Source organism: Psittacula echo (assembly GCF_963264785.1).
Source record: "Psittacula echo genome assembly, chromosome: 16".
Classification (NCBI taxonomy): Eukaryota; Metazoa; Chordata; class Aves; order Psittaciformes; family Psittacidae; genus Psittacula; species Psittacula echo.
In genome coordinates, this window is record NC_137752.1 from 1,943,573 (window position 1) to 1,970,315 (window position 26,743).

General features: G+C 44.4%; 1 protein-coding gene across 1 annotated transcript; it reads right to left on the reverse strand.

Annotated features, from left to right (window-relative positions):
- Window positions 1–7,685: 7,685 nt before the first annotated feature.
- TRAF1 (TNF receptor associated factor 1) lies at window positions 7,686–20,786 on the reverse strand (the record flags this gene model as incomplete). Its single annotated transcript, XM_080630952.1, has 10 exons — window positions 7,686–7,904; window positions 8,273–8,421; window positions 9,012–9,189; window positions 9,686–10,123; window positions 10,810–10,875; window positions 11,060–11,131; window positions 13,742–13,903; window positions 15,123–15,221; window positions 18,903–18,987; window positions 20,578–20,786. The coding sequence occupies 10 exons, from the start codon at window positions 20,784–20,786 to the stop codon at window positions 7,686–7,688; spliced, it is 1,677 nt and encodes a 558-aa protein (XP_080487078.1).
- Window positions 20,787–26,743: the final 5,957 nt, after the last annotated feature.

Below are 26,743 nucleotides of genomic sequence, written 5' to 3' on the forward strand. Positions count from 1 at the left end.
CACACCCATATGCCCTCTGCACCCACAAACTGGGGACCCCTGGGGCATCTGGGGGGTTTCTGAGGGCACCCATGGCCAGGCATGCACGCACAGTCCTTGAAAAGGGCACCGTCACCCTGCGGCACACACAAGGCACCTCCCTGACTCTGTGTGTGTGTGTGTCCTTTCTTGGATTAGGAGCTGCAAGCCAGGGAGGGCACCCCCGGGGCCCCCTGAATGGGGTGCGGGCTGGGGTGTGCTGCCTGCGGAGCATTGTCCTGCGTGAGGGAACAACCTGTGCTCGCCGGGATTCCTAGAAACGGGGGGAGCCTTTCTCTGAATCGCAACAGAGAAAATCAATCACTGAAAAAATGCTCCTGTCGGTGCCAAGAAGAAATCTTACGGATTTGCTGTTTGTTGGAAAGTGCTGCCGAAAAAGAAATGCTTTCAGGCCTGCTCAGGCAGCAGAGAAGCTGATTCCTGGTGCAGGGTCCGGGCCAAGCCCAAGCAGAGTCGACACAGATTTTATTGCCTGTAAGGGATGAGCTCTGCGCAGCAGCGTAGGGTGGGCGCCCTGCACTGGGAGACAGCACCTGCAAAAGAGCCTGTCCTGCTAGTGAGCAGCTCTGTGAGTGAGGGCTGAAACACCTTAGGAATGATTTCTTTTTATCAAACTGCCCCATAAGGCATCAGTGTCTGAGTGCTCCTCACACCGTGACTGGCCCTTGGCAGCGTGATGTTGCAGGTGATGCTGCACCCGTGATGCTTTGGGTTCCCTCGGTGATGGGTGCCCTAAGGCTGACTCTTGGCTTTGCAGTCCTGTGTGAGTGAGACAAAGCCCAGTGAAACATGAAGGTGGTGGCGGGTGGGGGCTTGACATGCTGGTCCATGCCATGCTGGTCCATGCCATGCTGTGCCAAGCAATGCCATGCTATGGCTACACCCTATGGCAAGGCCCATGTTTAGGCAGCAGAAAGAAATGGCAGCTCATTCCCCAGTGTTCAACACCGTCCTTCTCCTGCACGGGGAACCTGACACATCTCCAAACCAGCCAAACCACCAAACTCTGCGGTGAGTCACGATGTGCTTGCCATGAGTCACCGCAGATTAAAATAGCTCTTGCACCCATTGCTCTCCCCTTGGACAAACACTGCCACTCACTTGTCTGCAGCCAGTGGTGCTGGTTTGCCCCATCCCAGCCCCACGTGGTGCTGGTGGAGCCGCACACGGGGACGTTCCTACACTTTCTTCCCCACCACCATGGGTTGTATTTGCAGCATCGTGATGGTTTGCATTGGGATTGTGGATGATGTGATATGTAAACCAAAGACTGGATTGAGTTCACCACGTGTAAGCAGGATTGTAACCTCACCAAAATCCCTCTGGCATGGAGAGGGCACCCCAAACCTGGCACCTGCCAATGGAAAGAGCCCAGGGACATTGCTCTGGAACTGAAGTGCCAAACAAAACGAAAAAAACACCAGGAATTTGAGATGCATCCTCTCCTTCCTAACATGAATGAAGCTACACAGTCATTTAACTCTGGTTTCTTTGTGGGTGTTCCTGCCATGCCATCCCCATCGAGCCTTATCTCAGCTCCTACTGCCATGAGCTAACGGATGCTACCCTCCTCCTCCTCTTCCTCATCCTTTTTCTCCTCCCTCTCTTTCTTCGCACACCCAGCTTTTCCCACCCACCTTTGTGGAGTCAGGGAAGCTGCTGGAGATCCCTTTTCTTTGGCACCATGTGAAGGCTCATGGCCCCCGGCAGACACTGGTGCAGTAGCAGTGGTAGGACGCAGCTGAGTAATTGGCTTTTCACCAGTGGGATCCAGGGACCTCGGTGGAACAATGCCTGACATGCTGTGCTGGGGACAGAGCACCCACCTGGGCCCATGCTGACCTGAACATCTCCATGCTGCTCTCACATCCCCAGCTGAAAAGGCCTCGGTGCCCATTGTGCAGAGCTGTCAGAAGATGCTGACCTGTTCTCCATGCCACAGAGGCAGGGAAGCCCCTGGTTAAATCCCGTTGTTGGAAGCAGAATATCCTGTAAGGAAATGAGCAGAAATAATGAGGCCCCAAGCAATGGTGCAAAGGCAGGTGCTGGTGATCCTCCAGCACAAGCTCCCTGACTCCTTCCCTGCTATTATTATATTTCCAACCAAAACCAGCATTTGCAAAAAGATTTGAATGGAGCCCGAGAGGTTTTTAACTACTCCAACACCCCTGTTTTACCCTTAGAAGCTTTTCATTGCTTCTTCACACTTGCAAAAGTGGGGAAGGCGCTTTCCAGCTGGCACAAGGATTGAGCACCCAGAGAACCATGACTGAGCCCAGCCGGGAGCCATCAGGAGGCCTGGCCAGAGCAGAGCCTTTCCTTCTGCTTTGAAAACTGCCTAGAAATTGGGTAGCTCCTTTTCACAGTGTTTTTCTTTCTTTGAAAACAGGAGTGGGAGGATGGGTTGGATGTTGGCTTGTAGTCTTGGAGACCGAAGCTGAGGAATATTGAATGGAAACCCAAACATGAAGCTGCCTCTGAACTACAGGGCTGGTGTGGAGATAGATCTGCAGGAATGACTGGCACTGGCTCCGGAGCCTCCTGCAGCAGAGTGATGCAGGAGAGATCCAGCACAGCTCTCCTATGCTGCTCAAAACAGTTCACAAGTGCCATTCCCATCTGGAGATGCAGCTGGCAAAATAGGACACATCCATGATGATAAAAGTAGCTGCAACTGAAGTAGCTTGGAATTATTGACAGAATTATCTCTCTCCTGGACAGTGCTTCCATCTGCTCCAAAGTCTCAACCACCTTTTTGCTGAAACCACCTGATTTACCAACACAACCAAGTCAAGCTCAAAGCAACTGTGAGCAAGGTTATGAGTTCCTTTCCTGTCCTGAAGGAGGGCTTATAAGCCTGAAAGTTTGCCAGGACATTTTTCAGCTTTATTAGTCAATTAAAAAATACATTATCTTTCCCTACAAACCTTGTCCTTGACTATTGGAGACCACGGTAGCTACAGAAGCACGATGACTCTTTGCCAACCTGGCCATTAGAAGCGGAGCAACCAGTCCTGATTCCACTCACTAAAACTCTCTTTGATTTTTCTACATCATTTGATCTGGTCCAGACCAAGAAAAAAAATCATTTTGGCTGCTTATTTCCACCACAGAAGCACTTTGCTGGATTAAAGAACTCCCGATACTGCTCCGATTCCAGCTTCATTCCCAGTTGTCATCCATTTCCTTATCAAGACGTTTTTGTGGCTGAAGGTCTTGGAGATGAAAATCAGGAGCTTGTTCCAGGAACACCAGAGCCTGGAGCAGAGCCCTGTGTTTGGAAAGCGCCGCGGCTCGATGCATTCCACATGGACACAGTAATGCTCCAGCGGTGCCTCGTGCACGGGGGAGTTCGCTGTTGTTCGAGCTCTTTCAGAGAAAAGTGATATTCCAAAGGGCATATTGGAACAAAGGTATGGTTGTAATTAGAATCAGAGCAGTTAAATCTGACATTCAGTTGGCTTATGCCAACCCTGCCTTTAAAAGGAAGAGCATTCAGGCATTGGGTTTCATGTCTTTTCACTGTTTATTTAGCATGAATTTAATCCATATCCCTTTTTTCCTTAAACTTAACCTTCTTTGCGTGCTTCTATGCAATTGCATAAGATGTGAAGAGCGTGTAAGCGTTCTTACAGCTGTGCAAGCTTTATATTAATGGAGCCTTTACATAATTTTGACATAGATACATTATGTACACGTCTGCGGTCCCTGAGCATGGCTTAGAAAAGACATCCCCCAGAAAAGAAATAGAGAATCAGAAAAGATACCCACCCCAAGAAGAGAGAAAGAAGAGCCCATTTTGTTCCTGAGGAAGAGTGAAAAATGGGGAGGGAAGATCTGAATTTCCAGGGGATATTTATGCTGCTTCCCTAGCTACAAAAACCGCAGTAGGCAAATGCCCATTAGTGCAACTGGAAATACTGCTCCAGAAGAACATGGGTGGTGTCTGTGGGGGTCAATGCTGTGCAGATGGGGATCTCCTGATGCCACCCCTGGGTCCAGGGCATGGCCCCATGTGTGGCTTCTGATAGCCCCTCACTTGCCTGGAGGATTTTGCTCTCCCTTTCCTCTTGCACCCCAGCCTGCAGCATGGAAACAACAGACTCCAGCTCTTTGCTTTTGCCTTTCAGGAGCTGGAGTGAGCCCCGGCGCCAGTCCTGCACCTCCAGCCCATGACGCTCGTTCATGAGCTCCATCCTGGACTCAAGCCTGGGATCCTGGCTCCAGGTGCCCTCACTGCTTTTCAGGCCTTGAGTCACCTCAAGACCTTGCTGTCGGTTGTATAGAGCCTACATGAACGTGCCACTTTCACAAGCTGGGCGGCAGCTCCGTTTGCTTCAGCTGGCTCTTACCCGCCGCAAATGCGCAAGGCTTCATCCACCTCCCACCCCTCAGATGGTTTCACACCAATGGGCTGTCCCATCCCACACGTGCAGTCGGTAACGAATTTCCTTCCTTTGCAAGACTCAGGCCATCCAGGCCTGAGTCATCCCAAAACCTGGCTCTGGCTGATGCTCACAGTGATGCTGTACTGAAGCAGAGACACCTCTGCTACAGGATGCTGAGCACAAGGTCCTGCAAACTGCAGCCTTGCAGCTTTCCTCCCATTTTACTTCATGGATTGCCCCACTGGGAATATCTGGCTAGAAATAAAACTGGAACTACAGGGCTTCCAATAAACATTTAAAATTGATTTTACCAGGTAGGGCGGGCACAGTTGTGTCCTTTCTCTCCAGGGTATTTATTCATCCAGTGTCGATGATTCTGCTTCCCTGAAGCTTGTGGTGCTCCTGTGTGATGTGGCCTCCTGTCTGCAGTGACACTGGGCTCCTGCTGTCAGTGAAATCCTGTCTGTGCACAGGAAGAATAAAATCAGTGTTAATTGTTCCTGTAGGATCACACAGGAGACAAGCACGGAGGCATCAGGTCAGTCACTCTCTGCTGGATGCATCCCTCAACCTGCACATGCACACACAGAGGTTTTTGCTTCCCTCGATGCAGACAGATACACATCAATATTCTCTTGCACACACACATTCACATCTTCTCTCCCCCACACTTTCTATCTTTCCCCAGCTCTCACCCACATGCAGTTTTACTCATTTCCCCCCCACCTTCTCTCACTGTGTCTCACACACCAGGAAAACCCTCCTGATTATTTTTAAGAAACAACAGCTCTACATGGAAAAGGATTTTGCACAAGAAAGTAACAGTGGAGCAGAGAGGCAGCCCTGGGAAGTCAATGCCCACTGTGATAAAAGCAGCTAATAAAAAATCCTAGTGGAAAAGCAGCTCAGGGCAGTGAGGACCACAGAAGCTTAGACACCTATGGAGCAGCTCCGATTCCCAGGCAACCAGGCTGAGCTGACCATTATCTTAATCTGCAGTAATTCCTGGAAGATCAGCTGCTGCCTCCCTCCCGCTTGGCTCCAGCTTCAGGAGCCAAAGAGGCTCTGGAATAAGCTGCTGTGGCAGATCCTGCTGCTCTCACCTACACTCACCTCCCTCATAGACGAACAGGTCCCTCTGTGTGCTGAGCCTGGCTGGTGAGCAGGTAGTGCCACGGGAGTCGGTGTTGCCCAACCCTTAAGTCAATTTTCCAGGTCAAAATCCCATGGGACTGGTTGTTTCTGGAGCATTGGGCAGTGGTTAGCCCCACACACTGCATAAACCTGCTCCTGCAGTAGAAATGAGCGTTGCAGCAATGTGCAGCTCTTCCGACAGCAAATCACTGTTGCCCTATTTCCAAGTTGCTAAATTCCCTGTTTTACAGTGAAAATAACACAAAAACTTATTTTTTAAGTTAATAAGCTTTATTTAGGAAATAAATAAAATTGTAAGAAAATTGGAATGGTTGTAATAAATACAGCACTTGTCAAAATTACACAGCCATGAAAAGCATCATATTCTTAGGCACGTTACTCCAGTGTGGTTATGGGGATTGGTACATTACTGGAAAAATAACTTTCCGTCCCTGAAAGAACAGTTTAAACATGGAAGAGAGAAAGAAACAGAGAGACCTGGGGTCTCGAATCATGGAATGGTTTGGGTTGGAAGGGACCTTAAAGCTCATCCAGTTTCAATCCCTGCCACAGGCAGGGACACCTTCCACTAGAGCAGCTTGCTCCAAGCCCCTGTGTCCAACCTGGCCTTGAACACTGCCAGGGATGGGGCAGCCACAGCTTCTCTGGGCACCTTGTGCCAGTGCCTCAGCACCCTCACAGGGAAGAGCTTCTGCCTAAGAGCTCATCTCAATCTCCCCTCTGGCAGGTTAAAGCCATTCCCCTTGTCCTGTCCCTACAGGCCCTTGTCCAAAGCACCTCTCCAGGTTTCTTGTAGCCCCTTTAGGCACTGGAGCTGCTCTAAGGTCTCCCCTTCAGGAGCCATCTCTTCTCCAGGCTGAACACCCCCAGCTCTCTCAGCCTGGCTCCAGAGCTGGACGCAGGACTGCAGGAGGGTCTCACCACAGTAGAGTAGAGGGAGACAATCCCCTCCCTTGACCTGTCAGACACACTCTTTTTGATGCAGTCCAAGCATCATTTCCAAGTTTAATATGCTCATTAAAAAAAAAAAAAAAAAGTAAAATTATTCATTCCTTAACTTCTATTTTAAGATAATAAAAAAAGAAGACAAAACCATGTCTAACAGTTAGTTCTATTTTAGCATGTGATAAGAATTAGACATTAAAATTATTAAGCAGTAAAAAATAAAATCAGTGTTTTCTACTAAGTCACTTGCCTTGAAGGTTCAGGAAATGACTGAACACTTGAAAATGGAGCTACTGAGGGGTCCTTACACTGCTTGGACTGGCTCTGAACTTCCCTGAGGTTACCAACCCTCAGAGCTCCAAATCTGAAATGGGAAAGTCAAACAACTCCTTTGGAAATACAAGAGGTGATTTCCCAAAGGCACAGTGCAACATGGTCACCAATTGCTGATGCAATAGGACATCTCTTTACAGAGCACATAAATATAGATCTAAAATAAATAGCGAGACATAAATCATCTAGTATCAACTCCAGTTACAAATGCTATCCACAACTTACTGCTTTCAAGGTCACCAATAAGCACAGAGACACCCAATCAGTGCCTCAGGGGAAGGAATCTGCCCATGTCCCTGGTGGAGGAACAGCCAGAATCCCACACCAGGGCTGCCAGCCAGCACCGTGCCTCCTGGGAATGGAGCTGCATAGCCGGGGGAGGATGGGGAAAGCTCAGCTTCTGAAACCTCCTAACCTCAGGAGGTTAGAAGGGAGCTCTGGCTGCTCTCCCTGCCCACTACCAGCAGAATGACGCCCACATATGGGCCAGGTGTGAGAAAGAACAGTGCTTCTTTCCACAAGTGCATCTGCAGGGGTGTGTGTGACTGTAACCTACATCTACACCGGGAGTATTGGCTGCTTTGATGAAATAACCACAGTTCTCATTTCCAGTATCCATGGGCAAAGTACTGGGCATGCTCAGCTGTAGCTAACTCTAGCAGGCAGATGTTCAGCTGACGTGAATGGATTCAGGGATTCAGGCTTGGGCTTTCTGGATTTTGTGTGCACATGAAAACTAATACAAGCTCTCAAGCTGATGTTTTGGTTTCCTCGTAAACTAATGAAATTCAGTGGGTGTTTTACCAGACACCCATGTTTCAAGATTTAATAATTTGTTTCTACAATGCATTTAAGGAAAAGTGTGTCTTCCTTCACATAGGCATATTTAGGTGACTGTAATTTGAACAAAGGGAGAAACATGGGACAGCCACTTGCAATATTCATATCATTCACTGGTCTCTGAAATGAAGCAGAAGTCAAGTCTGGGCGAAACGCATCAATAACATGTTCCCTGTTGTTTTGGTCAAGCAACATAAATGTAACCTGAAAAACAGAATGTGGAAATGATGAGTTATTGAACTGAAAAATAAACCGGAAAACAGCAGAGACAGAAGTGCAAACACGCTGCAAAAGCAGCTGGATGCTCTATTGATAATTAAATACAAATGATAATAAATGTTTCACAACTAGCAAGGTCAGTTACTCTCAACAGGGGAAATTGTAACAGTTGCCAGGTGAAGGATTTAAAACTCTGCCACCTATAACATTAAATTAAATGAAGGAATTTCTTGGTAGAGAACTGCACAGTCCAGAGACTTTTTTCATCTCTCTCCTGACAACTTCAACAAACCCCAGCTTTGGTTACAGTCATTACATTCAGTTAGCGTGATATAAAAGGTTGCCCCTCTTACCTTGTTCCTGAAAGGCCACGGGAGCAAAGCATCGTAGTCTCCTTTCATGACAACAAAGAACAGGGACATGTGGGTTCCTTTTCCTGTCCCGTCCCCATTCAGATACACCCTCAGACAGACCTTGTAGCCATATTTTGCAGTGTAGAAAGCTGAAAATCAGAACCCTTCATTAGTAAAGTGTCCTTTGGAGAAAGAAAAGGACATAACGAGTGTTCTGGCATATGGGAAAAGATGGTCTATGATGTGTTTTGCTATCACAGAGATGAGAACAGACAAATCAGTACACCCTGGAGATTATAAGCAATGAAAATCCAGTAGCTGCAGTGCTTTTAGTGCCTCGGTGAAAATTACCTGTTATTAGCTACTACAAGCATATTTTATCTAATCAAATTACTTCTCACATGGGAGAGAACTGCAGCAGAAAGCCACTGGGTACCATCAGGCACCAGGGTGTGGGTTACACGAGAGGGATCCAGCAGATGTCACTGCAAGAGGCTGCAAGGTGGGCAAATTGCAGTGTGAAAATCCAGAACAGAACACAACACTCTGGAAGAGCACATCACAACTGCCCTGAACTACAGGCAGGAAAGCATGAGGTCTTTGCATAGACTGCATCTTAATTTAAGGAGTTAGAGAACTTCCTGTCCACAGGAGCAGAAAGAAGCACCATTCTAGAGAAAGAAGTAGGTTTTCTAAAGGACTGGTTTTTGCTAACACACAAACACATCATGTGTTTTACCTGGTGAATACAAACTGACTGTTCTTCCAGTCACAGAGTCTTGTAACTTCCTGCCAACATCTGTTATTTTCCACAGAAAGACCCCATCATAGGAAGCTTGCTCAGAGAACAGAAGACTCTTATGAAGGCTGCTCAGGCCTGCGTCCTTCTGCGTCAGACACCGGTGCAACTCTGCAATCTAGAAGAAACAAATCAGTTTGCAGTCAATTCTCCTCTCCAGGTTGTTGTGCTGCAGAAGTAGCAGAATCTTGCTGGAGCCCTCATGTTCTGAAGGGTCTCCTCTGATTTCTTTTTAAGCAACAGTTATGTGTCAACCTGAAAGCGAACTGGACAGATGGTTGATTGGTCCTCCAGGAATAACGCAGCCTTAAGAGCATCAAGCAACTGTTTTGCTTGCTCACAATCTGATCACAGCAAACTCTGAATGTTCAAAACTCTCAGGAGTATCTAGGTACCTAAACATGGATCTGGATAACAAATATTAGAGATCTCCACTTGAAAATGTATCCAAAGCTCCAAAAGGATCCTGTAGATGTGTTCAGAACGTAACACTTCACAGCTCAAATTCTTGTGTTCATCCCTGTCCTGACCTCTACACCACCTCTCACTGATATGTGTAAATACTTGTTATCTATAGAACAAGCACACAAACAATGCTTATCATAACTATGTACCTTCAGTTCAAGGCCTCGTATTATATTTTGATCAAGTTCACTCTGTCTCCTAAAGGCCACGATTTCCAAGCTAGAGATCTCCACTTCTTTATTGAGCACTGCCACAATATTCTCAAACACTTGTAGCTTATTTTCTAGCTCAGAAATCACTTTCTCCCTCACAAGTTGCTGCAGAGCAGATGCCTCTTCAGAAATGGCAGATTCAGGAAAACAATCTTCTTCCAGATTCCCATGGATTTCCAGTCCTGGTAGGATCTGCAGATCAGGGATGCTTTTTCCTGCACCATTCACACTCAGCTCTGTCTGTGGGATGAAACCATTTGCAGTTTTGGCAGCAGTGCACAAGCTTGCCTTCAGTTGCTTTATGTGCTGCAGCAGAAGCAGCATGTGGGCCCCAACTGCGGTTCTCTCATGATCCTTTACTTTCTGTTTGCTTCCCTGTGAGAAGACGACACTGTCAGTACACTCTGTACAACCACCATAACTGGCCTGCAGTCAAATCAAGCAATGTCCATTTCAATTTCTTGGCAAAGACAGAGATGGAAGAACTGCAAAGTACCCGTCCAGCTACATTTCAGTCAATTCTCAGAGGAGACATGGTGAGAGGAGCCCTCTCATTTAGGGTACGTGTTCATCACGTGTACACAAGCTACATCAAAACAAAACAATTACCCACAATTTCTGGATTAAAGAGGATTCCAGGCAGAGTCCCAGCAACATTCTTAAATAAACCAGTATTTAATACATATACTGACCACAAAAGTTGAGACAAGGCAACAGATGCCAACTAAAATGCAAAGATTCTTCACTGTTTTGAGAAATGTCACCCTGGAAGGAACATCCAAAACATATATGATAAACCAGCAGAATTGTAATAAACATCCATCTTTAGCTGAAGTGAATGCACAGTGCAGGATACAGACTTTCACTGGCTCATCCATGTAAACATGGCAGTTCCAGTCTCTCCTCTGCTGTTCTGGTAAAAGTGGGTAAGCTTTCCCTCATTTCTTAAAGATCTCTTTAAATCAAGGCCTACTACCCAGAACACAAAAACTGGTCACATCAAAGGTACAGTGCTGTTGTGCACCACTGGAGACCCTTCTGAAGGCAGCCATGTCCCTCACCCTAAATGAACAGCCGACCTCAGAGAAGCGACAGCCATCCTTGTTGACTGAGGGTGTAGAGCAGTTCTGTTGAAAGAAAAAAGAGAAGCAAAGCAAACAATCAAATGCCAGTTTAAAGGGATTCTTTTATTTACTTACAAACGACTAGGCCGCAATCCCAGCAGCTATAAATCAAGTTAAATCAAGTCAAGGCATTACTGCAGCTTACAGCACCCAACCAGCTTTGAAAATTCACTCATCTTTTACCTACCTTTTCTCTTGATGGTGTTTCTGTTTGCACATGGTTTTGTTCCTTACATAAACTGCCTTCACATGAATGTTCCTGTCATGAAAAGAAGAAGAAAAGAAATCAGTATATTATTAAAATTATTGAGCATCTTTATTTAGGAGTCTCTGAAACAAAGCTTGTGCTTTGAAATGCTATTCCTATTTTACAGAAACTTGGGGATTTGGGAGGGTTTTCTACAGGAACATTGTGTTATGGAAGAAAAAGCTTACAATAAATTTCTTGCTTTCTTCCTAGAAGGTGTGGGTTTAAGGAAGAGGAAAGAAAGGAAGGATAACTTCCCCAGGAGCACTGTGAGCCTCACATCACAAGGTGCAAAATCCCTATACAGAAAGTGCCTGCCTGGGGCCTCACTGTGCCATAGTTGCAGAGTTCTCTGGCTTCTTTTTTGAGGAAATAACATTCAGAAATCTGGGTCTAAGGCATATCTGCTTAGAGCGGGTGCTGCTGTCCCCTGCACAATGAACTGCAGGCTCAGAGGTTTCTCAAGCTAAGCCTCTAAGCTGATTAATTTTCTTCTCAGCCTCACAGGCGTGCTCAGTGATGGGTCTCCAGATGCAATACCTGTTAAATGGAAGTACAGAGTGTGATCTTCTGCTTATGGGGCCCAGAGCTCTTGGAAACTACTTACAGATGCTTTGCAAGGTCACTCTGGGGAATTTGATACAAGACTGGCAATGTACAAGTCCTGCCCAGGAGTTATATGCACACACACACACGTACACATATGTGCGATGACATGTAGGTGGATTACAGAACAGAAAGCAAATATACAGGAAACCCAAACATAAACTCTTCTTGCATTGACTTCCAGTTTGTTTAATGTGCAGACCCTTCCTGCATCCTGCTTTTTACCATTTTGAAGGCTGAAATCCAAATTTTCCATCACGATGTGCTAATGCAAAATGCACTACCTCTAACATGAGACTTCCTGCCATTTCTGGCTCCAAGAAGGGTAAAATAATCCTCCTGCCATTGGTTCACACAAGTGTAATATGTGTATTGAACACAGCAGCTGTCAGCTTTCAATTCATAGTGTTCAGGTGGGGCTGTCTTTAATCTTTACAAATGCCTTTGCACACCAGTACATTTCCTATAGTAGTTTAGAAGTTTTTGATAAAGCCATTCCAAGAACCTTCAAGTCTCCCTGCAAAGAGCACTGAGGTTTCTCTTTCAATCCTCCGAAATGCAGCCACAGGTTTTTGTCACTCTCTAACTCATTTTTAATACTCTGTCTTAACTATTGCACAAAGTAAGCCTTTATTTTCTTCCTTTCTACTATTTGATTCCTTCAGATCACTGATTCCTTGAGGGGGAAATACAGAAATCACAAGATCAATAACTGATTGGTGAAGATGGAGAGAGCGAGAGCAGTGCCCAAAACTTCACTGTGTGCTCCCAGAAGATTGTGGATACATGGAATACACACAAACAATCAAAATTCTCATGTCACGTAACTACAAATTTAATAAAGCAGATCATGTAACCAGCAAAATTCCAGCTTCACAGATACGAAGGGAGGCAGAGAAAAATCAACATCTCAAGGCCAATCCCCTGCTTGGTTGCCAGGGTTTCCCAGCCAAAAACTTAATTAGATGTTAGCTAACTGAATGAGTGGGAGGAAAACAGTTCTTCATAGCAGGAAAATGAAGCCGCTGAGGTGGATCTGCGGCATCACAGACCTCTGAAAAGACAGGGTGCTCAGGGAACATCAGGCAGCTCAGGTTTCCTTCTCCAGCCTGCTACCGCACTCACAGAAGTAAGGGATTAAGGGTTGCCACCTTCTGGTATTTACTGTCTCTCTGAAACATACACTGGATTTAGCACTGGTAAAACGTGCTGGGATCCCGATATTCTCTTTCTGTAAGAGTTAATAAGCTATGAAGAGCACATACAAAAGCTTCCCAAGAAGCACGTTTTAGCAAGAGTGCTTTATTCCTATCCCAGAAGGACTGTTACCTCCATGTTCAGTAAATCTCACAGCTCAGTATTTGAAAAGGCATAAATTGGTGACAGTGATGACATGCAAAGCTACCCACTACTATTAACTTCAGGCTGCATACATACAGGGTATATGCAAATTGATTTTGCAGGTCCCTGTGACAACAGTGGAAAACACAACTTAAACATAAAAAATAGAAGCTAAATATGTTTAAACACTCACTGAGCAATTTGCAGCAGATTCAGAGTGTGCTCTTCCTGATCTATAATGGACACTGCTGCTCATCTGGTGAGTTACACTTGACCATATCTCATAGAAATACTGTCTGACAAAAGCCTGCCTTACAAATCTGTGGGCAGTTTTAGTTCAAACAAAACTCCAGCCACTTTCAAGATTGCTTCCCATCACTTGTATTCTTCTGATTCTTACCTACCTCGTAGCGGGACACATGCTTCAAGACAGGAGTTAAAACATGGGCTGCCAAGCCCAGGATGAGCACACAGATGTTCCCGTCTCTCTTGTAACGTCACAAGCAGGCTATCAAATACAGCTTATTTTTCCCTCCAACACATGCATGGAAAAATTAGCAAACTCAGGAAAACTAAATATTCTCCAAGTGCAGTAGCAGGGGATGAAAAATGTCATGATAGATTATTTAAGGCATTAATACAAAGCCCTCATTTGAAACGGAGAAATGTTCTTACTTGGTATTCACTACTGGATAAGCTCTTCTTACACCTCCGACACGTTGTCACATTATTAACACATCCATTTTCCAAATGATCTGCAAGTTTCTTTCTCATCACCATGTGTCCACAACCAGTGTGACAAGGGATTAAAGCATATTCACATAAGCTCTGATGTTCCTGGAAATAAAAAGTCATAAACCAAAATGTAAACTGCAGATACGCGTTCACCTTTAAATAGTCTCCATTCTGCCAGCCTAGATCTTTACTTTGTGTTTCTTCTAAGCTTGGGTAAAGTCCCACTCCAAGATGTTACTGAGATTACTGGTGAAAAAATCACCTATTTTACTGGGGCTTTCTTGTTAATTCTTAAGTTAAAAAGACCCCAAGCCAACCACCCAATCACTTTTGCTGATCTCAAATACGAGGTCTCCCTTGAACTGTCTTTCTCCAATGCCTGTGTTTGAACATAACATGACCCTGGTCCCAGCTTTTTGAATTGTATTAGAGGACCCCTAACTTTTAGCCTGGGTTTGTTCTAAGGTGGTTTTGGAGGGGTTTTGAGGGGTTTTTTTGACCACTGAGACCATCATGCTCTAGCTGATAGAATGGATGTGGTTAGTCTGCTGACATCTCTGCGTAGCATCTGACACCTTCCATGCAACAACTGTTATTGTTGTATATCACTAGACTCAAAATAACTCTTAAAACACTTCCTTTACACTATTTGCATCATCTCATCTCAACAAGGAAAAATATCAGCATTACTTCTTTCATAACTATATCCAATAGGTCTACACAGTCTTTCAATAAGAACTATTTACTCTGACCTCTTACTGGAGCTTCTGTAGGCACTGTGTCACAACTGATTTTGCCTTTACAGGGAGATGGCTGTCCCCTACAGACCTGGCTCAGAAACGCCAATTTCAATCATACACCCAACTCTCAAATCAATTTTGCCATGTATTCATGCTGAGAGGAGCTCCAATTTTCAGAAGTATGAAGCTAACTGAAGTGGGTAGATTTTTCCTTAAAGATGAATACACTCACATAGAAAATTTGTGTATAATTAGCAAAGAAAAGGCAGCAGCACCTCAGATGCTTCTCAGATACAGAGTTATGCGAGGTACATAGCAGACTACCTGTTACAAATGCAGAAAGACCCTCTCTTCCCACACCTATTTTCCCTGGGGCATTTCACATCAGTCTGTTCTCAATTTGGTCTAAGCCCTACTGAAGTTAATGGCACATTTTTAGGTACTCTGCTGGTGTAAATCCTGGTGCCTTGGTTGATTCTACTGATGTTGCATTGATATGTGTTTACTGAGAACCTGGTTTCCTTGTCTCCCTGTCCCCATTCAAGTCAGAGTGCATTTAAATAAACTGCCTTTAAACGTACTTCGAAGTTTTTCATGATACCAGACCAGCTGCATCCCAGGGTCACACAGTGTACTCTCAGTTCAGAAATCTCTTTATTAATAGCAGCATCACCAAATGCCTGGAAAGGAAACACAGTAAGGAAAAAAGCATTGGTCAGAAGGTGCTCCAGAATGCACTTCTGACATAGGAATGAGGTGACTGTGTCAAAATCTTAGATCTTGATAAATCCCTTATTTCTTTTACATTTGCTATACTGTCATAAGGCTCTCTAACCCAGCAAGTCCATTTAGTGCAGCAGAAGCCCAAATAATTGTTAAATAATTTCTTTCTTACAGTTCAAAATTAAACTGTTTGACGTAATATAAATTTACTGAAAACATCCCTAGCCAACTGCAGCCATTATTTTAAGTTCCTTTTTACAGAAGCCTGAAATATATCACATGCAATGAATGTGCTGACAGGACCCTAACTGTAGGGTGCTGCCATGTGCCACTCTTAATGAATGCATTTCATTATTGGGGTCATTAACACCTCCTAAACGTGCTGCACAGAAGACTTGAGACTGTTCTGCAGTGAGAATACGTTGCTCAGGCCATGGCTGTTTCCATTTACTACGGCACTGTGCACTAAAGAAATGTAAACCATATGTGAGTGGGGTTTTTTGCACCACGTAGATTGTTTTTTGCTATGTTAACCATGAAAAAATGTACAATTCTTATGTAAATTATGAAACACTACACACTTCAAACAGTACAACTTGCACAGTCAAAATAGGCACACTGACACAAGAACAAGCACTGCTAAAGTTAATGGCATGGTTTTAGATGCTCTCTTGGTAAGTACACAACAGAGAGGACTGCAGATTTCCCAATACAGAGAAGGCAAGAACTGGGCAGAGAGAACCTTTGCAAATAGAGGGAGGAAAGGATTTACAAATGATGCCCCATTTCAGTCAAGTGACTGAAATTCCACCAAGTGAGCTAAAACAAACAAATAAATCATCAGCTTCAACATTCCTGGTTGGTCAGAGTTTGTTTTCACCTAGATACAACACCTTTGTACACATGTAACATGATGTTTCCTATATCTATTATTAAATCATGAAAAAGAAGCGTAGCCAATGCTACAAGTGGTAGGAAGATACATTTCTATATGCAGGGTCTCACAGAAACTCATTTCCTAATCTCAGCTTGCAAATAAAGTCCAGAACTTCGCACAAGGAATCACAAAATAATCATGTAGGTTGTACACAACCATGTATGGCTCCATCTGCAAACAGAGAACAGTAGCTGTAGTAAGTTAATAATCCATGTACAATTAGTGAAAGCAGGCCAGCCCCAGCCTCTGAAATAGTCTAGTCTAAGTTATGAGCAAAATCAAAGTAGAGCGATTCAAGTTACCAGGCACATGGTGGCTTTTCCCCCTGTGTCATAAGAGAAAAACTCCAGGAATTTCCTGACATTACAAAATAGATAATTTAAAATACATTTAACTACGGGGACAGTCCCAGCAGTGCACGTGGCTCTCGCTGCTACGTGCATTCCCTGTGCTTCTTGGTTCACTCCTGTAGTTGTTAAATCATTATGGACACTACTCAGGTGGAAACCAAGGAAGGAAATCCTCATCTCTTCTTTCATCCGCACAGGTGACTGCTTTGAAATATTCACCCAAACCTCTGGGAACCCAAGTCTGCACAGAACTCCTTTAGAGACCTGAGTCAGACTTTCATACAGTAACTGAGATGACTCTTGGGGACAGAAAAGTGCTCTGGGTCAAACAGAAGGCAACAGAAATATATCTGATTTGATGTACTGTAGTTGCACATCTCCCCTTTTTCATTTTCTCTGTTTCAAAGGAAGATACTGGTGCAGGTGCTGCTGATGTTGACCATGGGTGGCTGTCATGGCACACATACCTGCCCAGACCTGTCTGTCACACAAGTGGAGGTCCCCTGCCATGTCCCATCCAAAATCCACTACCATATGCGCTTCTCCTTGGCACTCTGACCCACACAGTGTGGGTCTTATGGCTTCTAGCTAAGGCAGGACTCTGGTCTACAGCTCATGTGGTCAGGACCATCAGGTAGGAACAAGTTAACAAACAGATCAATCTGACCAAAAGCTTTCCAGATAAATTCAGTGGTTCTCTTCAGCCAAAGCTGGCCCTCTGCAGCTGAACTATCTATGGCTGCTCTAACCACAGTCAGAGAGGGGAGAGCCACAGTGATTAGTGTTCAGTTCAGACCAGGGCACTGACCTCTAAAGCCAGGCCCATCAATGTCAGCAGCTAGGGTGTGATGCCCTACCCCTCTAACTGATTGCACTGACAGATGCAGACGCTCAATAGCTGATACTGATGAACAGCACCACGATAAGACTTGAAGTAATGTTGAAGGGATTATAAATCACAGAAATATATAGGAAGGGATTATAAATCAAAAGTGTAAGATGGAGGGATGGAAGAGACTACAGAAATAGATCACGGGATAAACTAAGGCAAACACACATCCTGATAAAGCCTTTCTTTTCCTTGTGTAGGTATCATACTTTAAATATAAACACGTAAACAGCATGGGAAATAAACATTAAACAAACCCACAGCAAAGGTAAAGCAGAGATTGTCAGGAACAGATATAAAGAATAAAGCTGCTATTATTCACGTTGTTTACAAACTGAGACAACTTGCTGTAAGTTGATCGACACAGGCAGATCCTCATGCCTTCGTGGTGACTGACTTTGTCTGGACACTCAGGAGGGCATAAGAATCTGATCAGGCAGATCAGCTTGCAAGAGTGGGGCCCTGTTTACAACCACCCACCCACAGATTGTGCAGAAAGTCCCAGCAGACCCTGTGAGAATCCCACAGCAGAGAAATCCTAGAGTTATAAGAGAACTGAGAGTCAACATAGAACAAGAAGTTCATAAGGGTTTAACTGTATCCATTTTTGGTTACATGATGCATTAAATTTTGTCACTGGGAAATTTACTGCAGAATTGAGGATTTTTTCTGAGCTATTCACTGTTAACTCCAGCTTCATTATTTTGCTGCAGCCACTTCCTAAACTTCATCTTTCACCTCACTGCCTATTTGCTTCCATTTTTCCCTAAAACATTTAGACAGAACGTGTGCCTCTTTGTATTCCTGCACATAATCAGAAAGGAGGAAAAAAGATCAGCTGAGATTGAATATTATGGCCCAGTTTGTATTCAGGATATAGAACAGTGTAGCAGTCTGTCTGGAAAATCACAGAATAGCAGAAGAGATCTGCACAGTGAAATCACAGGTGAAACATTTGCCTGTGCCTAGTTCTGATCAATTATTATATTCAGCTCTGTGCTTTCCGCTATTTCCTCCAGGCACTCTGGCTGTCAAATACTTTCAAGGCAATTCAGCCAGCTATCTGATACTCTTCTCTCCTTAGGGAGGCTCCACCTGTAAGTTTGGTAATATGTTTGAAGGGTACAGAGAATCATGAGATTGGAAAATCCACTAAGGATAGTAAGTAACAGCTAAGACATATTATTACAAGTAGGAAAGCACTGGTTACTTTAAGACAATAAAAAATTAATCCTATGGAAGTGTGTGGGATTTTACGTTGCAGAACCTGACAGGCTTTGGAAGTCCTAACGCTGCCATTATAATTTCTTAAATCAAAACCTGGGAAATCCAAATGACTAAAGCATAAATTAAAATGTGTTGCTATCACATTTTCTATTATTCCCTCCTGCAGTGTGGGCCAACGATGACTACAGAATAGACCAGAGAATGTTTAATAATAAATTAGTGAACTACAACTTACCCTTTCTTCTGCCAACAGGCTTTCCTCAATGGAAGTGCTGGGATCTTCCTCTTTACATTTCTGGCAAATTGCGTTTTTGTTGTTTCTGGCAGAAAGATAAAAGAATGCAATAACAATCAGTCGGTGTGGTGTGGTTTAGGAGGTCTTTGTATAGACACTGACACAAATAAAGCCATGGAAATTGTAACCTCCACTCAAAATCCATAGTCCTTGCTCAATATTGTGATGTCAAAACCACCCTGCTTTTCTGTTCCTCATGACTAGGCCCATAAATCTTATCTGTATTTCAGCAAAATAAGAGCAGCCTGGATAAGAATAAATAAAGATGCAAACCTATTTATCTCATGAATTATGCAAAAACACCACATAGAAAAGGTAACATGAAAACTAAAGTATTTTAAAACACAGAAAACACATTTTCCCCAGATGGAGGTATAGATTTCACATTACAAAGGGATCAAAAAACCAGTGCAGAATTGAGTTCTAGACAGTTAACATCCCACTGCAGCTAAAAAGGTTTCCATCTCCTCTCAAAATATTTACCACAGAGTTTCATAAAGGAAAAGCAAAAATACAACTTTACTAGAGATGTATTGCACTGCCGGTGCTGTTTAGCATCCAGCTAATAATGAGCTAACACAGACCAAGAAGCTCATAAGCATCCATCTGAACAGAGCACAACTGCTTTTAAACTGCACTAATCAGATCCTTTGAGGCAGCTTCCCATTTGTGCTGTAAGACTGGTGGGAAGATAGAACAATTCTAGCTCTGTTCTGCTGACAGTTTTTGGAATTTATGGGTTATGCTACTTCATTAAGGAGCTTTGTTCTAGATTTACAGTAATGGATTTACAAAAGTTGGTCAAATACATTAATTTCAACACATTTTTACACTACTACATATTTATCTTTAAATCTCAATGTGGCCAGTGCATTGACTCAGCTTTTCAGGTGCCCCACACTGTGACCAGAGCTGAGACTGCATGTATTGGCAAACACAAACAGCTTACTAACAAATCCCTGAGGAAGCACAGTAACAGGCCTTACATGTACTTAGCCAGTCACCAAATCTTGACAGCTGCCGTTTTCCAATACATCAAAGATGAAGCCAGCTCAAATTCACAGAATTGTACTACAACTTCAGGCAGACATACCCTTTTCCACAGGATTTGGATCAAAGCGTAATTGTGCAAGAAAAGGCAGGATAAAAGTAACGAATCAAACAAAACAAATCCCCGCCCAGCTCCTGGCTTTTTAGGTTGTCCTGAACATTGGCTGTCATCGTTTGTCATTAATGGCAGCAGCATCTTAACATGTACTGACCCAGCTGAGCTACTACAAATAAAACTCCAAGATAATGTTTATTAAAATCCTATAACATCACTTATCAAAGGACTGTAAAGTCCCATGGAAGTAGTAACTCAGCCTTGTACGAGTTCTTCAAGGTTAAATCAGAATCATTCTCTCACACTTACAGACATCTGCAAGCCCAGAAATCCAGCCTTCCCCAAACTTCCATACTGGAAAGAATGAGGTAGAGAGTACCCTGCAGTCCCTTGCAGGTAGTACTTCCAGACAATGAAATGACTGGGGGCCAGGTAGCCACAGAGTCATCTACGCAGCACAACACAGCTCTCAGGAACACTTTCAGCCATGGCAGTTCCCCAAGGACCTACCGTGCAATCCAGGAGAGGCAGGCTGAGCAGTACCTGTGCCCACAGAGCGTCTGCAGGGCCTTCTTCAGAATGTTATTGCAGTTGCTGCACAGGTACTTCTGATCAGGCACATCCTCACAAATGCTAGTGGGGTATCCAAAAGGAAATTCATTTTCATCAGGAGACGAGCCAGGGCCATCCTGCGGGCCTCTGCTTGTTTTCTCAGCCATCTGAAGTAAACTACTGTCAAAGGGAAGGAAAAAAATTGGTGTTCAAACAAGCAGACACAAGCCCACTTTGATGTGAGAGAAATAACAACAGCTCCAAACCTGTGCTGCAATCTAGTGACCTGTTTAATTGAGTCTGGAGCTGACATGCGTGACTAAATGTCACAGTGGGGTTTGAATAGGTAGCAGCAGGAAATTACTGTACAGACTTAAAATTTCCCTCAAACACTACATGAAAATCGACAGTGTATTAAAATGAAGGATTGGGGTTTTCTTTCCAGGGTTTTTTTAGCTCACAGAAAGATGAAGTAAATACAGCCATCATCTCAGAGCTACAATCCCATCAGTCCAAGTCACACAGAAGTGTTTCCTGTAGAGTAAATCCCCAACCACCTTCAATTCCCAGCAGCCCAAATTTGTGATCACACTTCATAGATGCAGGAACTGAGCAAATGAGTTCACAGTGACTTTTCTGAAGTCATATAACTAGTGGTGAAATGAAAGAAGTCTTAAGTCCACACAAAGCTTAACACTTGTGCTCTTACCAGATATACCTTGAGGCACACATCACGTGTGTTCAGTATTGGCTTTGGTTACAAGAGATGTGTGGTTGAATATTTTTGGAAATGGAACTAAAACTGATCCTGGTGTCTTCACAGCTGCTTGGAAAGTCCACGAAAGGTTTTCATGTGGGGACCTGGTGCAGTTTGATCGTAATAATGCCTTCATAAATCTGCTTTTTTCCTACAACAGTACTGACACACAATAACCTGTCTCAGTATTATCAAAAGTAATATTGACTGACAGGTCTCTACAAAAAGAAGCAAGCCTGCCTGCACACGGCCAGGCAGAGCTGCAGCTGTGGGAAGGACATACCCTACATTTAAAGCACTCTTTTTTGAGCAAACAGCATTTTTTGCAGCCTGGCTTAGGCAATTCCCTTGGGCTCTCCTGGCATTTGACAGGGAGCTTCTCAGTCTGCCAAGAACCATAAAACCAGCAACACCAAACGTGCACCTGCAGGTTAAGGAAGCTGTCGTGAGCTGGTACCCAGGTGAGGACGGGGCAGACGTGCCGCCCCTGGAGCACACCCACGGGTGGATCATACCGATACCGCCGGTAGAACGGCAGGGAGCGGATCCGGCAGCCCGGCTCGGCGGGCACCCTCTCTCCCCATCGCCGGCTCCGCAGGGCGGATGGAGCCGGACAGTCCCCGCCCGCCCTGCGGCTGCCGCCTGAAGCGCGCCGCAGGGACCAGGCCCGTGTTCCCGGGGAGGCCCCTCGGCGGGCGGCCCTCCCTCGCTCCTGCCCGCTTCGCTTACCTGAGCCCGGCTCCCCGGAGGCGGCCCAGGCCGCGGGTGGGGCGGGTGGCCGAAGAGGCCGGCCGGTGGGGCGGTGCCGGGCCCGGAGGCCGGTGCTCTGCGCGGTGGGGGAGCCCGTGCCGCGGGCAGAGGAAGCGCAGCCGAGGGGCTCCGACTCGGCTCCTGCGACTGGTGCCTCGCCGAGGCCGGGAGGAGCGGGGAGCCCCCAGCGCGCCTCGGGGGCCGGCGAGAAGCCGGCCTTGGCCCCGGCTCCGGGGATGAGGAACGGAGCGAAGAAAGCCCCAAAGGAGCAGATTCCCCCAGGCTGACTGAATGTGCGTAGCCAGTTCCTGAAACTGGTGTGGTTGTGGCCATGGGACAGGGGAACCCGGGCTGTGACAGAGATTCCTGCCTCCCCACGGCGAAGTTACAGTGCAAAACGCCCTCTTCACACCTCTGCTGGGGGAAACCCGCTGCCCCCTGTAAGGGAGTGGGAGGCTTGACTTGAATTCTGAACCTTGCTGGGAAGCCTCAAGCAAGCCGTGCTGTGCCTCACCTCCAGCTGCCCTCAGATACAGATAGTGTTTCCACCACCACCTTAACGCAAGGCAAACTTAAACAACGGATGCAAATCCTTTGAAGATGCTAACCGTGCAGTAAAGATTTCTATAAAAGAAATCATCGCTATCAGGGCAGAAGATCTTCGTTTCCCCTGACAAAGTTCACTATGAAATTACCGACCTGGTAGGATTCAGTCAGAAGAGAGAAAGTTGCAGATGCAAATCCTTTGGCTCTTCCTTGTGCAGGGAACGTGGGGAATACCACAGGAGGTGGGTCCTAGCTGAAAATTAAAAATCAAAAGCAGCGGTGGTTCTCTAGGTGCTTCACTTGGCTTGTGAAGCTGCATTTACAACACTGTTCGCATCCAGGTACCTTGTGATGAGGTTATTATCCATCAGTGGACACCTTCCTGTGTTGTGTGTGCACAGAGTAAGTTCCACACCTGGAACAGCTGAGCTGGGTGACTGCCCCTGACATATTACAGGTTATCAAATACAATACCAAACAGCTATGTTGAATAACAGAGAGGAAGGAGAGCAGCTTCTGATAATAACTTCTTCAAATAAGTAAAGTATATAGTGTAGTGCATTCTTGCACTTCTACAAGAAATACCAGAACCAACTCCAGAACTTTTTTCTCCTCTAGTTGTTATGAACAGCTGTGTTCCTCTTTTTATGCAGAAGCTAAGAACATCCTAAACCCTGCTCACACAGCTTTGTGTGACTCAGCTCTGTATGATATAACATCATTCTTTTTCGTGCATTCCTTTGCTACACACATACTGTGTTTACGGAAGATTTCCCAGGAAAAAATGCCATTAAACTTCTACCTTTTTGTCTCAGAAGGACGATGTCAAACAAAGCGAGAATAAAGAAAACATTTCTCTAGACTTCAAAAGGGCAGTTTAGCTTAAAACCAAATACACCTAAGGAAAAAAACTCTCAAAAGGTAGCCAGGTCCATGGGTAGGATATGCCTTTATCCTTTATAGAGCAAATAGACTGGAAGTCTGTGTACACACAGGGAAAATTAATTTTGCAAGCATACAGTACTGTGAGGATACTACAAGCACCAAGCCTGGCACTGTTTGCAGAACAGAGGCTAAAGAAACCCATACCAATACCAAAAACCAGGATGAAAAATGTTTGTATAAAATAATTGAGACTGAAATTTTCAATCATCTTCTTCCTAGTAAATTGAAAATAACTGAAGTATGAAAAATATCTACAGAACACGGTACGGATGTACCTGTCTATCTGAGGCAGGTCGCTGCTTGGTTGTCTCTGCCCTTCCAAGCTTTGCTGCCTGTAGCAGAACATAACTTGGCTCATCTGCTGCACAGGCAATGCCATTTCACAGCTGTAGACTGGTTCATTCATGGGCCCTGGAGACAAAGAAGGACAATCTCCTGGTGGGTTCTTAATAATAAAAGTCCCATTCTTGCAAGCAGTTTATCTGAAAAGTGTCCTACATTTATATTCACAATTTCTTTGTTTTACTAAAAATACACCTATGGACCAAATACTCTCTTCAGTTCCACCCTGTAGTCCCTTTCCAAAAGGGACTAGCATACCAGACTTTCCAAAAGGATTTGAGCCTTACATTGTCAGAAAAATCTGAGTCTAGTAGATGCTTCCACCTTCCTCCATAAAGAGGCAATCCCATTTGCTTCCTTTTGTAAAAACCTTAGATCTCACCAGATGAAAAGCATCATGTGCAGTTCAATAATAGTGTCACAGCACAAGAAAACACTAATTTAGCAATGTGGGTGTGCAATTATCTGATCAAATGTAGCCATGGCTCCTGCCTGCGTGACCTTTACCAAGAGCCAGGATGTTAATAAGATTTGGCAATGAAATTGTCACAGAGGAAAAGGATGTCTGTTTTATTAAGGCTTCCAATTTAAATGTCAACATCCACCTCTGTAACGGAGAAGACTTTCCCTACTAAATACTTTCAGAATCACATGTAATGTCTCTTCATTTCCACTTCCTTCTCTCTACTTCTTCGTTCGTAAATGTATTGGTAGATGCTCCAAGTGCAGAGTCATCAGGGCCACGTATTAAACTGAAGTTCAATGTCTACAGGGAAGGTGCGATACAGTCTTAGCAATCCTTGGCCTGAAACATTTGCTTGCTTTGTTTTGTGATTAGGGCTGTTATAACTCATGGCAAGTTAACCTGGCACAGGCAGTTTCTGCCCAGATGTGAGTTAGCTTCTGAAAAAGTTCTTAAAACATTTCTGGATGTGGCTTTTGAAGCTTTCAGAACATCAAGACGTGCAAGTTGCTGATTTCAGAAAGATCAGTGTTACACCAGCAGGTCAGTTTTTGTTTCAAGATGAAGGGGCAGCTATCCCCCTCCTTTCTGTGCTGGGAGCTCACTCCTTTGCTTTTGCTTTGAGGCTTTTCAAAAGTATGACACCTCTGTCTTAAAAGGTGCTGAATTACACAAAGAAACTAAAGATAAGTTTTTGGTACTTTCCAAGCTAGAGATATTTCCTCTGGTAAATTTCCCCCCTCTGAGATCAGTTAACCGAAAACAGGATGTGGCTCAGAGATTAAAATGTGAAGCTTGACTTTATTGTAAAGCCATTCCACCAATGCTTGGCATTGCAGGGCACTGTGCTACTATTTAAGGTGAATGATCATTCTTACATCCAAGAAAAAAAGCTCGTAAGGGAATATATTTGAGTATTGTCTTTTTAAAATAATCCAAGGACTTGACATTCTTAATAAAATCAATTCCTCAGTACATTTTAAAGTGATGTTTAGGCTCAGATGCAAGCGTTTTAAAGATAGTAGTTGAAGTGCAAACAGTATTTCCAGCGCTGAGAATCTCATTTTGGAGAGATGTTTGAGATAGGGATGTCTCATTCTATGAAAACATAATTTTCAGTGAGTATAAATTATCTGGAAATGAGCATATGTTCTAGGAAACCCTGAGAAATTGGTAAAACACCGGAAGGAAAACTTGGTAGTAAATGATCCAGTCCCTGTGAGATGCAGAACTTCTAGGAACTGGAGCTGAGTGCTCCATGCCAGGATTCCTGCCTGCTTGTAGCTCTGATATTAAGTCATTCTTTAATGACTATGCTATTGCTTCATTCCTCACTTAAGCTACCCATAAAACAGGAGTGCAGCAGAGTAGCTGTGAGATTCTATCAATTCATCTTCAAGATTAAAAAACAAACAGCATGAAGATCATGACATTAGATATACTGTTATCCTCAGCAAACGTGACAGCTTTGCCACAATTCAATCTTCTGTCTACAATAAATTCCTTTAAATTGTTTTTGTTCTATCTGCCTGTGCCTACTACCAGTTGTGGCCCTGCTTTGTTAAAGTGATATCCTGAGGATCCAGCCCAACTCCTATTAGAGGAGATGGAAAGTTTCCCACTAACTTCCACAAGATTTGGACTGTAATCCTCAAAGAGAAATCAGGAATCAATTCTCTTTCCTTCATCCCCACTCTGCCTCAAGTTTTTTTCCAGCTCATGCTCTCTGTAACATAGCATTATCCTCAGTTCCCTAGTACTGGTGTGTCTGGAGCACTTCTCCAGCATTTGTCAGAAAAAAAGCACCCATAAAATGGATGCTACGTACCATTTATCTTATTTTTGTCACTCATTAAAGCAATTTCCACAACACAAACCAAGGAATCACTCTGAAGAGAAGAGAGCACATAAAAGTAAAGTGTTTCTCTCTGTCACAGTGGCCTTGATAGTTTCCTGAAAGCAATCCTATTTCAGAGTAAAACATCATTAAGAGATCACTGAGCCTGCCCCTGATTTTAGGCAACCTAGCTAGGCAGATCTTTACATTAAAAAGCTTCTTGGTGGTATACGCATGTAGTCACTACATCCTCATATCAAGACAAACACGGGGTGCAAATACGTGAAGCCAGTACTGACCAGTTTATGAGAGTTTCACCAGGTTAAGCTCTGCTTTCTGCTGCAGCCTGTCTACATTAAGGGCTTTACGCTGGTAATTGCGGTTATGCTTCTGTTTCTCTTAACGTACACAGAGTCTGATCTAAACTGGAAAATTCTTAGCTGCTTATTTCCATTCTTAATGCTTTGGAGAGAACTCTGGGAAC